This window comes from Bombus vosnesenskii, unplaced genomic scaffold (genome assembly GCF_011952255.1).
Source record: "Bombus vosnesenskii isolate JDL3184/JDL3185 unplaced genomic scaffold, Bvos_JDL3184-5_v1.1 scf7180000013264, whole genome shotgun sequence".
Lineage (NCBI taxonomy): Eukaryota > Metazoa > Arthropoda > Insecta > Hymenoptera > Apidae > Bombus > Bombus vosnesenskii.
In genome coordinates, this window is record NW_022882924.1 from 2338000 (window position 1) to 2353052 (window position 15053).

At 41.4% G+C, this 15053-nt stretch overlaps 1 protein-coding gene across 10 annotated transcripts in view; it reads left to right on the forward strand.

The window, feature by feature from the left end:
- LOC117238618 (dystrophin, isoforms A/C/F/G/H) overlaps window positions 1-15053 on the forward strand; it is a 438274-nt gene that overhangs the window by 378924 nt on the left and 44297 nt on the right. Inside the window, exon 39 of one of the 10 annotated variants that reach the window (XM_033503734.1) lies at window positions 3423-3519. The exons of the other annotated variants lie outside the window; for them this stretch is intronic. Within the exon in view, the coding sequence (XP_033359625.1) occupies window positions 3423-3504 (82 nt within the window). The 3' untranslated portion in view covers window positions 3505-3519. Of the gene's footprint in view, window positions 1-3422; window positions 3520-15053 lie in introns of those variants that run through there. 10 annotated transcript variants of the gene reach the window in all.

Below are 15053 nucleotides of genomic sequence, written 5' to 3' on the forward strand. Positions count from 1 at the left end.
ATTGTTTCCGTGGTATTTAATCGCCATCGAACGATTCTTGCGATTAATATTCGAAAGGAAAATGACACTCGAGCAGACGAAAACGCCGAAGCTCGTGAGTGAAGGACGAACGAAGCGAGAAATCTCATGGACGGTTACACGGACGAGCAATTAAAGGTGCATCGAATCAGCGATCTTCTTACGATCGTTTCTCCGATACGATATAACAGGAAGATCAAAGTTCCCCTGCAATCAGCAAGCTTCGGCCGCGAATGCATAATTCATGAGCGAAACACAATTTAACTTTTAAATTCCAGGTGCTCTGCTGGCGTGCCTTAATTATCGGCAATCCGGTAATTACGCGCGACACCTTCGCTTTTTCCTTCGGCCAGATAGCGTTATATTAATTCGATTTATTGCCATCCCGTGATTTTCAGCCGCTCGGAAGGGAATCGTGAAATTTCTACGTGGCGATTTTATCCTTCGTTCGAGTGCACGGTCACGCTACGGGCTTAAATTTAATCTGATAAAAGTACACGGAAGTTAACAGACGTTGACACAGCTCGGGACAAGTCCGACAGGCTTCTCGAGCACGCGTGAATGCGTGTTTAAGATGGAGCAAAGGGATATGGATATTTGGAATGTGTCACGCGTGTCATTTCCTGAAGAATATATAATCAGGTGACTCGCGATGTAATCGCGTAGCTTATCCGTAACAAGTATCGAGATGATTAAACGTATGTACAGTGCGAGTGTTTCGTAAGTGAATTAACAGTGAATGGATAGTCGTAAAAGAACCAACTTTTATCTACGGCTCGGAAATAGAATCTTGCAACACGGGTTGCAAGATATCGACTGAAAACTAAAACCTGAATGCTTCGTCTATCAGTGATCAGGTTTTTCAGGTTTGAAAGGCTAGGATGACAAGGAGCTAGAAATCCATGCTAGCGTACAAGCTAGCGTACAAGCTAGCGTACAAAGTTTCAATCTATCTTTGCTTGTACCGTTGCTACGTACATCTTTCTCGTAAATCAACGTGTTCTCTGTCAAATAAGTTTTGACCGACTGTCATGTATAAGCTACATACACCGTTATACACGTCACGGTATTTGATAAAGTCGTCAAATTAATCTATTTTGTAGCGTCTCACGACACAGAATTTTATTTTTTCTTACTAAAGTGGACTTTCGACATATCCTTATACTATACTTTGTCTATTAATAGCAGAAATGGAACTTGACCTAGATGTAAAGTTCAGTGTATATCAAAGACTGTTTACACGGCAATGACTGTCGCGCCACTGACAGCCACCACCAAATACGATTCTTTGAGAAACACGAAATCGAGGATGCATCTGACGCTATTACCGTTTGCTGCACGCTCGAACGTATAGTATTTCCTCTAAAAGCATGATCGTATTTTTTCTCGTGGAAGCAAGCTCGCGGATTCTCTTTGGCATGACGAGGTCAGTGACTGCGCTTCCGGCGCTGCCGACTAAAATATCATCGAAAAGTCTCTTCCCCGCCGTACGTATGACAGAAGCGTCGTGATAGACCTTTCAACGACGATACAACGATACTAACAATGGAAAAGACGCACAAATACTTGCTACATTTCGAAGCATCGAAACGCAAACAAAGGTTAAAGAGAGCAGTAGCACGAAAATTCCGCGCGTCGCCGACAAAGCAACGATTCTCGTTCGACGGTCGAACGAGAAGGATTAACGCTGAGTGAATGTAGGTTTTCCCGAGCACATGGAAACTGTTGAAAAGTGCACACCGGCTATAGTTATGAGATAACTCGGTTTAAGCTAGAAATTAAGCTGAACCGAGCGATCCCGGTTGTCTCGGTCGAGGAATTCGCCTCCGTAGTTAGGTATGCAAAGCAGGAGGCAAGGCAGCAGGAAGCTTGGCCGGCCCCAATCAGGGAATATAGCCGGCAGCAGTTCTATCCAAATACATGGCAGCATACGTCGGCGAGTGCACGATCGCGCGATCCAAGCGAGCGAGCGAGCTGAACACGCGCACGTGCTCGACCGGAAGCTACTAGGTGGTGCAGGGCTATTCGTAGTTAGGGCGAATGAATGAATGCATACGCGTACTCGGGGCCAGCCCGGGAAACTCAAACACCATCTTTCGAATTATAACCGCGCTATCGGATTATCTTTTGAATTATTCCGGATTCCTCTTGGTTCTACCGTTTCAAAATCGCATGGTTCAGCTCGACGGTGCTTCGTGTACTTGTATTTATATATACGTCGTGAACGGACGTGAAATGGACAGGTAATCGATTTTTGCGTGCTCGCGGATCTCGTCTTCGTCCGAACAGGACGAAACATAGCAGAGAGGAGTCGAAAATGATAGAAAAACAGGTGGACACTGGATCGTTTTTATTCCGAGTCTCTTTCACTCGTGATAGCGTTCTGTTATCGCCACGATGGTAATCGAGATTAGAAAACAGGGAAATGGAAAGGGAACTGTCGAATCGACCGGTGGAATGTGATTTTTGAATATATAAAGTAAACGTAGCGCGCACTGGGAAAATTTTATTCGGCTGATTCGCCGGATGAAATATAGCGTTGAATTACTTCGTATAGAAGTTTTCTCAAAATGATAAAAATCTTGCTGTTTTTTTTTTTTTTTTTGGTTTCTTCCTTTTTATTTTTTTTTTTTCTGCTTTGTTTATAAATGAGGTGGAGGTTTTCATGCGTTTGATGTACATTTTCGGCACGAACGGCAACCAGCCACGTTCCTGGCGACGTTAATGCACGCGGGCACCGACCGCATCAGTATCAATCTAGTTCCCGACGAGTGGGTACTTAATCAGTCAATTAGCAATGTTCCACTAATTGGTTAATTACCAAGCAAATTTGTAGCCAGCATAGTATTGCGGCATTGGGGACACGCATAGTTATGTGTGTATATCATGAACACAGGGAGGTGAAAGGTACGAGACGACCTCGCTTGTCCAAGCATTAAGACACAAATGTATTTATCTGTGTGATCTATGGCTACTGTGGTATAATGAACCAGTTCGCGTTTAGCTAGATACGCGTGCCAACAGTTCGTGCAATCACCGTAGCTGATTGGACTCTCTGATCGAAGGAAAGACGTGTTACCAGATGCCATTCTTCGTTCACGGATCGTTTTGTGCGAAATCGAGAATACCAGAGTGATCTGACGACGTTAGATTCAATGTATATATTTATATTATATTAATATCCAAAGATGTACGTAGGATAAGTAAGACTGAGACTGATCGGTATTTAATTTTCTGCTTGGAAGAACTTTCTCAAAATGTTAAATATTGAATTTTAAAAAGATAGGTAAGAGACTGATGTAAACGTTGAAAATAAAATTGTGAATTTCTTTGTAGAGACTGCATCCGTGGTGTATAAAGAAGTATGCAAAATATGATATATTCGTATGAATAATGTATACAAGAATATGCTTGAGTGATTCGAGTCATCCCAAGTCGTATCATAACGAAGCTTTGAAAATGGGACAAAGTAATACCTTTGTATAACCATGATTTTAAACCTCCTTATTCGCGAGTAAAGTCAACTTAATGCTTCCTCTTTACTATTTTCATTTCTACGATATAAAATACTTTCAAACACTGCCATAGAACAAGATTACGTTGGCACGAACATTATCTTCGATTTTCATTACGCTCGTCACAAAATTCTCCCACGTGTTCATTGTTCAAAGACCACCTCGGCCATCAGAATTTCCGTTCCGAATGGATGACGCAGCAGGCATTCGAGAGTAATCGACGATTTCGCGGCGGAAAAGACCACCATCCCATGGAGGTGAATTAAAACTACGACCGGAAGCAAACACTTACATCCTATTATCCGTGCCGCAAGTTCAGCCACGCGTTAAATTCTCCTCGTACCCGGCGTCCAAATATACTTAGCCGATTGCCGCGTCTTTTGAGTTCAATGCACCTTCGCGTCGCGACGTCGACGCCTCTCCACGTTCGTTTGCAAATATTTTTACGATGGAGTAAAGCTCGACAGGGCTTGGTAGCTCGGTCTGATAACCAGATAAGACGCGTTCCAACACGACCATCAGAGTCCGATGGAGCAGCTTCTGGACAGCAATTCGAATAAGCGAAAGGCGCTAAGACACGGACTTTAATCGGTGCAATCGCGGCTCGATTATCGGCCAGGAAGCTTATCTCTATCGTGGGAACTATATTTCATTGGGTCTGTCGTCGACTAGGAGAGTGTAAGTGATTGCGGAGTCTCTTGATGGGGTTAAACGCAATCGTACGTAATTGTAATTGTATTAATTGAAAAGAACAGATGGATCGAATAGATTCGTGAATTAACAGAGGATTAATTTTTGTTAGTATTTGTGATATTGGATGTATAATGGAATCGGAAAGCATGTTTGTTGATATCGTTCGAAACTGATGAAATTACTGCATACTGTTGAGGGTTATAGGACAATGTTTCGGCACTCGAGATTCGATTTAGTGGCAGGATGTGATGGCATTGAACGATCGCTCCAAAACACCATCGAAAATCAGGAAATCGGCCTCGACCGGTATTGTAATATCGCACGCTGACGCGTCTGACTCTTGCATTAAACATGAGTTATACATCGGCATTGTGCTCTATACAGAACCGTGCCGCTGTTAAATTTACATTATGTTCATGTGACCAATTATTGAGCGGTCGGAGTTGAAACATCGGAGCCTTGGAAAAAGTTTTTTTTTCCTCGCGACCGTGCGATAACGGATTATTAATGCCAACTAATTCCACGGAAACTTATCGCTCGTACAGCAACTAGATAAAAACTGTATGCGAATTTAAAAGGTTTAACTCGTTCGTTTAACTCGTTGAATTTACTGGAAAAAGTCCTGAAAAAAGCATTCAAACGTTTCTCGATATTCGAGATCAAGCGAAAAAGATGGTGAAACGGAGTATACGACGGAGTCTTCTTTTATCGAGGACAACATCGTTCGCTTATCTCGTATCACGATTACCTTCAGCCTGGCTGAATAAATAGATCAGCGAGTGCTCCTGGTTCGTGCGAATGGACTGAATACTTGTATCCGGTCGCTGGATACAGCTTGCAACGAGTAGATCGCAATAACTCTGGACAATGTCACGATACATGCTCCATAATTCCGCGAACTGGATCCATCTCACGTTTCGATTTCTCTGACGCGTTAGAAAATGTAGAAGCAACTGCTCCACGCGTGGAACTGACACCGGATGGATCGTGGAAACGCTGAATACGATTTGCTCTGGTTTCGCGTATTCCGTGATGTATTCTAACTTAACATAGATCGATGAAAAATTGCGGAGAAATCTGTTTATTAAATTTGAATTTATAAGGCACGGATCATACGTAAAATGTGGAGAATATATATAAAGAGACGAGAGAGTGTAACATTCTTAAATCTCACTTTTGTTAAATATTCTGCTGAATGTGTACTATATCCGTGTACAGAAAGGTCGATGACTTCAAGACACAAAGAAAAGAGATTCAGGCATCCGCAACCATCCTGAACAAGGTTTGCTTCATCGTTGAAATCAATATGACGAGTCTCCATTCACGCGTCGCCTTCGCGCGTGTATCCGACGCGAACAATCGCTTGCCTAATTTATTCAAATTTTGCGACGTGCAACAGGAAAAACAAGCAGGAGCGTAAAAAGCAGCTAATAACAGCGACGATAAACAAGAGGAAACGGTGAAAGGCACTCGCATCCCTGTGCGAGATAAAATTGGCCAGGTTGATAGTCACGTAGGATCGAATGCGAGCGACGATAAGCAGCTGTAATAATAAACGAGGGATTAATTCAACAATAGATAAACTGGTCGATGCATCACGCCGATGTAAATATAAAATAAACCGGCAAAGATAAATGGACAGTCAGGTTAATACTAAACTTTGTTGCGCAACGAACTGAAATCGTATTTATAATTGACGGACGAACCATTACTCATCGGTCGTTCCTGTCGAGCTTGCTCGTACACATCCGCGTCCAGCGATTGCTCGCTACAGGCTGTAGATTAATAATGACATTCGCGTTACGAAGGAAAAGGCGGGAGAAACTTGAAAAAGAATCGTTGCCGGTTCGATATCTCGAAACACGACAAGGAAGTTTATGCTCGAACTGGACACTGCTCTGGCAACCTATCTCGCGATAAAATACCGCTATTTCCTTCACCGATAACTGACCAATTAGTAGATAATTAAATCTTTATTACTTTAGCAACTAGTTTAAGTTCGATCGAGCTTTAATTAATTATCGGACAGTCTAGGACCATACACGTTCGTGCGCTTTCTCTTAACTATAATACATATCCCTCATATACATATACCTCAAAGAGAAATTTGAATGCAACAAAACGTTTGGTCGTTCTAGTTGCAGGTTAATTTTTTTATAAAGAAAATTTCATACAAACTTCCTATTCAATTTTTAATCCAACCAACGAAACCTACTAAAGGTAAAGACGATACTCGTGTTACCGACGATACACGAATGACGGAAGCACTGTGAACCGAACGAATCCGAAAGTATCCGAGATCGGCCGAATGGCCGGCAACTCCACACGAGGGGACTCTAGCAAACTCCACAAGCCGGCTTCCGCTTCGTCCGGCGCGAACGTCGGAGCTTGTTCGTGTGTTGCTTTCCTATCCTTCTCGTCTTCGACGGTCATCCTCGGTCTTTTTGTTCTCTGAAAAAGTTGTCGGCTACCGGCGGACTCGATCGTCGAGTTCGTCGTCTCGCCTTGAATTCAGTGGCAAAAGTGGAAACAGTGGGTGAGAGGTGCACACGTGAGAGAGTGTGTTGGAATCGAAAAATGTGACAGCAACACGGCTCTGCGACGGCCGGAGGGGGAGAAACGCCGCGATTTTAGTCGCAAGCGATCGCGCCTGCGCGTTTCCTTTTTCTTTCCCTCCGTAGCACCGTGCGTGTGTATGTATATGTGTGTGTGGGTGGGAGGTCACGCGTAAAAAAAGTTCCCATAGAAGTGTGGGATTAGTATCTCGCGATACGGTGAGTGTTCTTTTACTAATTGAGTGCCGGGATTCTGACCGGGATCTGCGAAGGATACGGAGAACAGCGCCGAAAAGACTGGACGGTGAATCATGTAAACAGCTGTTCCTATTCTATTCTAAACGCTATAACGATAATCACTTGCTCTACCTATTTATTGTATCAGTTGTCTGTTTGCTACACTTAGCCTATCGACGGTGGTGTTGCTGCGAGTCGATTTAGAGCGAACGATAATCGCTTGTAAAATTGAGCCGAAGGAACGCTATAAACGAGCACGATATAATGTAGAATTCTATGAATATCTATGAAATGGTTTTCCAACTTTTGTAGCACTCTTCGTTCTAATAAACAGAAATTTGTTAACGATAGAAAAACACGATTACGTTATAAAAGTAACTGAAAGCACGTAGCGTGATTAATATTCGCTAAGGAATTCATATTTCTTCATATTTCTCGTCGCTTAACCCGTAGTTCGTTCTCAACGTGGGATAGGACTTAACAGTGACGTGATGCATAAATCGATGATTTTATAGCACGATGAATGCATCATTAAAACGAGACGCAGATGCAGATTCGCGTTAAACAGACCTCGTCGTAAATCCACAAATCAAACATACGAGCGAATAAAATGCGTGTGCCGCAGCATGGATTTAATGTTAATTGCCGTGACAGACATTTCGAGCTACAGGGTGTCGAGTTTGTTCCCGACGATACGATATACCATTAAAAATTATCTTTGTCGCTACACTGTATTAGTTTAATACGGTAATTTTTCTCTCAGTAAATAGGTTGATTTAATGTTGCAAGATGTCCATAGAATGTAAAATTTATATTGAGTGATATTTACGTTAAACATAAAAAATACACTAGAATAAAATATACCAAAATATGACTAGAGTATAAAACATAATAAAATAGAATATATACATTCAAAAAGGAAAGGACAATATTCTATAAAAGCAGCAAAGTATTCCCTCAAAATATTTTCATGAAAATCCTTCAACTCTACAATTATCAACTACATTCTGCGGAACCATTAAAAAATAGCGTCATTGCCGTAGATGGCAGCACTCTAAACGGCAACATAAAATTACTCCAATATTGTTTCTCGATTCGAGAGAATTGCTAGAGTGGTAGAAGCAAAGGAAGATAATGCGAGTTCCTCAAACAATGAATTAAATAAGCTGGAAATCGCAGGGAATGTAATATCACGTTCGATACATCGTATAGTTGCTTATTAGAAACGACGATCAAAGAATATACGGTACGGTAGCACGTAGACACAGAAAAAAGGTATAATATTAAGTACACATATACACGGATGAAATTAACCTGCGAAAACGACCGGTTTCGATACGAAACTAACTTCCCTCGGTTACTGGGCCTCGTCCTCGTCCCTCTTTCTCTCTCCTTTCCGCTCTAACCCTTTCTCTTCCCTCTCGGCACGACCTGTACGCTATACGGCCGATCAAAAGCCGCTCTGTTTGTGCTTCATTAGTTTTTATTAGTAAGACCAGAGACGATAATTCGACGATGAACAGTGTAGCCCCGTTTTTCCTGGATGGTTAATTCGTATACGTCTAATGCGTTATGGACGTGGACGAAATTTAAGCATCGCGTTTTCATCGGCTAAAATTCGAATCAGCTTCAAATAATATTCGAATTATGTCGATATTTTTGAAATCTCTGGCTTTAACAAAACACGTTGTGGCAGAGTAATGGTAGGTAAAACATCTGCTTAAGAACTAAACGGATAACCATTATAATAACATTTATTTATCATGACAAAGAAGAGAGGCATTTTAGATAATATTGCGCATTGAAGTTGTCTTGACGTATGTATATTTTATCTTTTACAAATTTCTAACTGAAACGCGATTTTCATCGTTTCCTATATGGTTCGCGTGACGTTTATTCGTTGTAACATATTCGTCCCATTTTCGCCATTTATATAGCAGATTTGTATAAAACAGGATGAATTTATATTACGATCCATATATATACGTTTCCGCGTTCCACGTTTCAAGTTAAAATTCGATGCACTTTACTGGTTTATTCGCACTGTGAAAATTACGATTATGCAATTTGATCGATAGTTGTCTAAAATTTCATCAGTGCGCGAAAGAAGGTTTTTCTCGTCGAGTAAGTATGTGTATACCGGCCGATTATTTACCAAAGTTGTTCACGATACAAGGTTACCCAAGGATGACAGTAATTTAGTTAGACATGTTGCCTAGTCAAAGTCAGGTCCTCGTGCATGACGGGATAGGAAAAGAGAGAAAGGGAAGTTTCAAGGCTTCCATGCCGCGTTAAGAGTCTACTCCTCCTTCAAGTTCCTTCTGCCGCTTCAAGGTGTATTTGTCGACGTTCAAATGCACTCGACGAAATGGATCTCTTTACAGGTCGTAAACGTCCGTGCGATCGCCGTTTTTCCCTCAAGTTTACCCGTAATACTTGAATTCCTCTTTAATGGCTGACACTTCGGAAGTGCTGATATCGTGGCGGATCAATGCGGAATGACCGGGAACAAAAGCACGAAATTCCGCTTGTTTTCGTTTACTGATCGACGAGTCGTAGACGATACGAGTCACAATGATCCAACAACTTGAAAGTGAAAGCTTTGCTTTCCATTAGTTCTTTGAATATTCGATCGGATATTAAGTAAATGATGGAAAATTTTGTAAAGTAATTTTAATACTTAAAAGTTGAAAGATGTTCCCGCAAGGACGTTACACTACTATTAAGGTAAATGAAAATCTTTGCTACAAAATGTTCGCTGTTTATTATTTTCTATTTACATTTATCTTTCACTTTTGATAAGTAAATAATTACAAAAAAGTCTATGTAATTTAAGGATTAACAGTCTGAATTTTAATTGCATTTTACGACACAAATATCTGAGCACAGTAAACCATGTAACCGTACATTCGTAACTCGGTAACTCTGCTGCCGGCTTGATGAACCAACTTTTTTCTACCTTATTTCTCCGGCACGGCACGCCGCGCACCGGTGAAATCTAGTTTTCACAATAAACTTGCGTCCGAGCGCATCTTTGAACCCGTTGTCTTCTTACGTTTCAGGCAACGGTTTCCCTCTTGCGCGTCTCTGTTTTCCCGTCTGTTCATTTGGCTCCTTTTTCCCTCTCATCATTCTTCGCAGAAATAAAAATACACATTTCCAAACGAATTTCTCCACAGAGTCTAGAAATAATTTTTTGCTCTCGTTTGTTTCTTCTTTGATAATGTAGATAGATTGACGGCCATAAAAATGATTTAAACATAATTGTCAGAGATGGAATTTATTAAAGCTGGACTACGTTGATCCTAACTTGTTTATAGTTCTGACGATCTCTTGCTTCCAATTAGTCCGGATTAACGAAGTTCTGTGCCGCCTAAGGTAACGAAGGCTCTTGTTAGAAAGTAAATATCCAGCCTGGTATTTCCGTGGAATTTATTTAGGGAAACAATGACGAGACCAGATTATTGGAAGCTCGGCCCTGGGACAGTAATTACCTAATTATGTTGCGATGTAAAATGTGACTCGCGACTATGCGCGCTCCGATTTATTATCTTTCACCCGCTTGCTTTTCCATGGATCCAACTATTTAATTTATATCGATATCTTTAAAATGGAGAAAAATATCTGTTATAAAATATAGGCAAAAGGTCGAAGAAGAAACTGCACCTGATATGGAAAGATGTTAACTTTACTCGTATTTTATTATACTTTAACGCGTAATCGAATACCGCGACATCTTCGTGCGTTCGTTTCCATTAAAACGTTTGGAGGAAAATGGAAGCAGAAGTTGCTCCGAATGGCCAATAGTAGCTATCGGTTTGCGATGAAATGGGCCTACTGGGAGGATGGTGTCGTTTTACGAGCATCAGGAAAAAGCTGTCGAAACGTATTATTCGTCGTTAGAACCTCGCTAGCGGCGCACGACCCAATTTGCATCCTCGCACCCTGCCGATTTTGCCGATCTTATGTTCAAAATTACACATTTCCTATTTCAAAGAAAAATCATAAAATTTCTTTAGAAAACATTTCATTCTTTCTTTCGCTCGTCGCTCCTGATACAAGCGACGCAATGTACCAAAGACTCGCATATTTGAAAATATAAAATATTAAACTGGTAAATACTAGTTCTTAAATAATAAATATATATCTATCGTGGACCAAGGAAAATTCGAAACTAGTCGAAAATATTTCAAAATATGTCATAAGGGATGATATTAATCCACTGCCGTTTAGAAGATTTTTTTTTAATCTTCTTAGCGTTCGGGGCGAATAAGGTTAAAAGCGCCGAAAGGTCCTTGAACGCGACCTTCCCTCGAAGAAGAAGGCGTTCTTCGGCTCGTTCGAAAGCGAACGCATCGTTAACCACGTTCTCCCTTCATACCAGGCTCCATGTCTAGCTTCTTATATACTTAAAAACGGCGCGGTTGACGCATTGAATGCCATTGCATCGTCCTTTCGTCCTCGTGTCGTAGTCAGCAGACTGACAGTTGAATCGTTTGACCCATTTCTTCGTTGCATCGTTTCGCAATGCTCCGCCAGCATAACGGTCTTTTGTACCTCGTATTACGGCTGTTCCACTTGCCGTGAAGCTGAAATCGCCTGCACGCGCTCGCAATTCCTTCCACCAATGACTTCCACACTTTTCCTACTCGTTTGTACTTACCGAAAGAATCAATCCTTCCGGTAAGCAAAGGAATTTCACTTTTGTTGATTCTTCGAGGTAGAATGAAAGTCTTGAAGGATCGAGCTGTATAGCTATTCTTTCAGTTATCGGAATCATTTATACATACTTTTTACTTGCTGGAAGTTAACCTAGTTGCGTTTGGTAGTAATATCCGTGAACGAAACGTTTCGACAAGTTGATCGATATCACGTTGGTAAAATAGGATAATAAACTAGTTTGTTGAATAATTAAACAATACATATTAACGTGGACACGGAATGGCGCAGGTTTATCATCCAGATATGTCGAGAACGTAGAATAATAAATAACAATTGGATATAGTGATTTATCGAAACATCGGTAAATCGTGTATCCCTTATACGATGAAAATTTTCCACGTTCGAAATTCGCTGGGTTAATAAATAATAGTTGTTGCAATTATACCTAAGATATGGTGCATCATAGAGGAGAATTCCATGAGCCCACTTTACGAAGTATTCTTGCAACTTTTCTAAGCCTTCCATCGTGACCCTTTGTTGTCCATTGGAGGTCTAAGAAACGTACCATCCTGAAATATATGAAATTACATCGATCGGTAACACAATCGGTATGTTCTCTCTGAAATTTGAACGTCGTCTTAATCCAAAACCTTTCGAAGGGTCCTTTCAGATGTTTTTATACCGAACGTGTCCTCAAGACGTTCGAACCTCTCCGCCACTCTTCAAATATCTTTCTCGTCGAAGATTCCCATAGTACGTCGTCAAGCTGGTCTTTGATCGTCGAAACGATCCGTTTCGATGTTAAAAAAAGCCCGGGTGCTTCGCTCCACCGTCGAAACACGTCAGTCGAATTGTTTTGACCCGTGCCATTATGAATACATCTTCGCAAACACTTTTGCCGGCGCTTCGCCATCGTTCTGGCCGTGTGTTGGAAGAGCAAGAGCTCGACAGGGGAGAGGAGAGGATTGTGCGCCGCATGCCCAGACGAGAAACTCGTCAGCGAGAAAAGAAGAGAAAAGAGGAGAGCACGAAGGAAGCGGTCGCCGAAGAAGGCGTCGACGAGAGAGATTTCGTCTCTTTCCTTCTCCCTTCTTCCTCCTTTTCCTTCTCTTTTTAATTTTGTTTTAACGTCGTAAACCTGGGTTATTTCTGGTTCTCCTCTCTCTCGCTCTTGCAGCTCCATACTCGCGTCTATGCTCGCCGAATGATCCTCGTAAAGCGAACGCGAAAATTCCCTTTCGAAGCTGTTTTAATCGCGCAAGGAGGGATTGCCTTGATTTTTAAATATGGATTTTTTTTTTTTTTTTAGATTAACCGATTAACGTAAGTATGGTTAAAGAAGGTATCAAATGATTTTTACGCGAATCGTTCGGGATTCTGGTAAAAATAAAAACTTCGTTACACGTACGTGTAATTGCGTTTGGTGCATGGAGATTAATTTCGTGAGAAGTACTCGCACATTTTTAATGACTGTAAAAGTAAGAAATGCGAAGCTTCTTATTTTCCTAGGTCTGGTACTCTCAAAGTGTCGTAACATTTTACGTATCTCGTACTGAGAATAATTCATAACGAACGTTCGTTCTCCTTTGTTAAAAAAAAACCATAGCACATCAAAGATCCGTCAAGATGAATCTTAAAACTGTCATATTCTCCGAGTACTTAAAAATCATTTCTCCATACGCAGTACATAGTTCTACTCTAATTCAAGTATCAGAACTCAATCGCAAGTTGTTCGAAATTCTTCGACGAGAATCTACCAAATATTCTTTGTTGAACACCCATGAACGACCAGTGGTAATAATGATCGCCATTAAGAGAGCAATCACCCATTAACGACTCAATATGCAAAACAAAATTTAAAGAACGAAGAATATGAAAGACACTTTAACTTTTCAATCATTCCTTTGTTGCACGATGATCGACGCGGAATCCAGCACAATGAATACATTAAACGCGGCCCAATTCTCGCGGTTTAATCGGAGGCTGCGTAATGTTTCGGTAGCGGTTCTTGCGTGTATCGTTCGTGAGACAAAGGACACGGCTGTGCATGGTGCCAAAGGCCTCTCTTCCCTTCTCTTTCGCGTCTGTTTATCGTCGTTTTCTCTTCGGCGGATCGACGAAGACGCACGCGCCCAGCGACCGCTGGAATCTTAATTACGTTACAGTCCATTCATGGCATGCGCCGTTGTCATCGTTGTATATCTGATGAAGAACGCGAGCGTGGAACGACCTAGGGGACCGATGCACAGCCAACAAGCCGCGTTCCCGCTTAGTTTCCCTGGCAAGACACGTGTTTACCTGATCTGACTGGAAACCGTGCAACACACGAACGAGAAGAACGCGTTTCACGGGTAGAAACCTTAGCTCCAGACGGATGAAAGAAAGATCATCGCATGACAAACGCACGATTCACGTCGATGTTTTTTCACGAAACTCACGGCCATTCTGTGATCGAAGTTTTAATGTGATTAGCCGGCCGCTGGAGATAGAACTGATTTTTTCCAGCGTCATCGATCGTAAAAGTCTATCGGAAGCATACGAGCGACAAAATCTTTGATTCGAAGAAATTGGTTTTTGGATAAAGGTAGACCTGTTTAATTGTTTTAGAAGCGTGGAAATTCAATAAGAAATTCTTTGCTTCCTGTCGATTAATCCCAGTCAATGTATCCGATGACAACGATAGTAAACTTCGCGATTAAATTGGCGGAAAGTAGAAGTCGGTTTTCATCCTAAAGTATTATGCGCGTAGACGATAAATAAATACAGAATTTCGTATTTCCTTATCGATTCATAAAATGTTAACATATGCATATTTGTGTGCAATATAGTGGTATTAAAGTTGGTATTATACGTACGTAGCTCATAGATGCAGACGGAGCATTAAAATTTTCGAGGAATTTGTATTTTTGATCAAGCGATCGGAAACTACCTCGGACGAGTGTCATAACCGGATTATATAGTCCAGGATAAGGGACGAAGTCTCTCCCGTTTGCGTTTTATAGTATCCGTGATACTGTATCTACACGCACGCTCGAAATTGACCCTTAAACCCTTGCGGGACGCGGACAAGCCTTCTCAGTGTCACATTTCACTCTTGCTGGTCCTTTTACGCGGACGTATTCGTTCCTTCGGATAGTAGATACATACTTGCCCGTATGAACCTGTGTTTAACGCGAGCTCCTTCGAAACGACTTCCTGTTCAGTTTTACATATTTATCACTTATACGAGGTCGGTACAGGAGAACTACCGCTTGGAAACTTGACCAGCAGTTCGCATATGTTTCCACAACGAGGTGTCTTATTTATTCTCTGTTTACTCTCTTTTACCACCTTTTTAAATATCTCTACTGCGATATGTTACATTTCTGTTCCT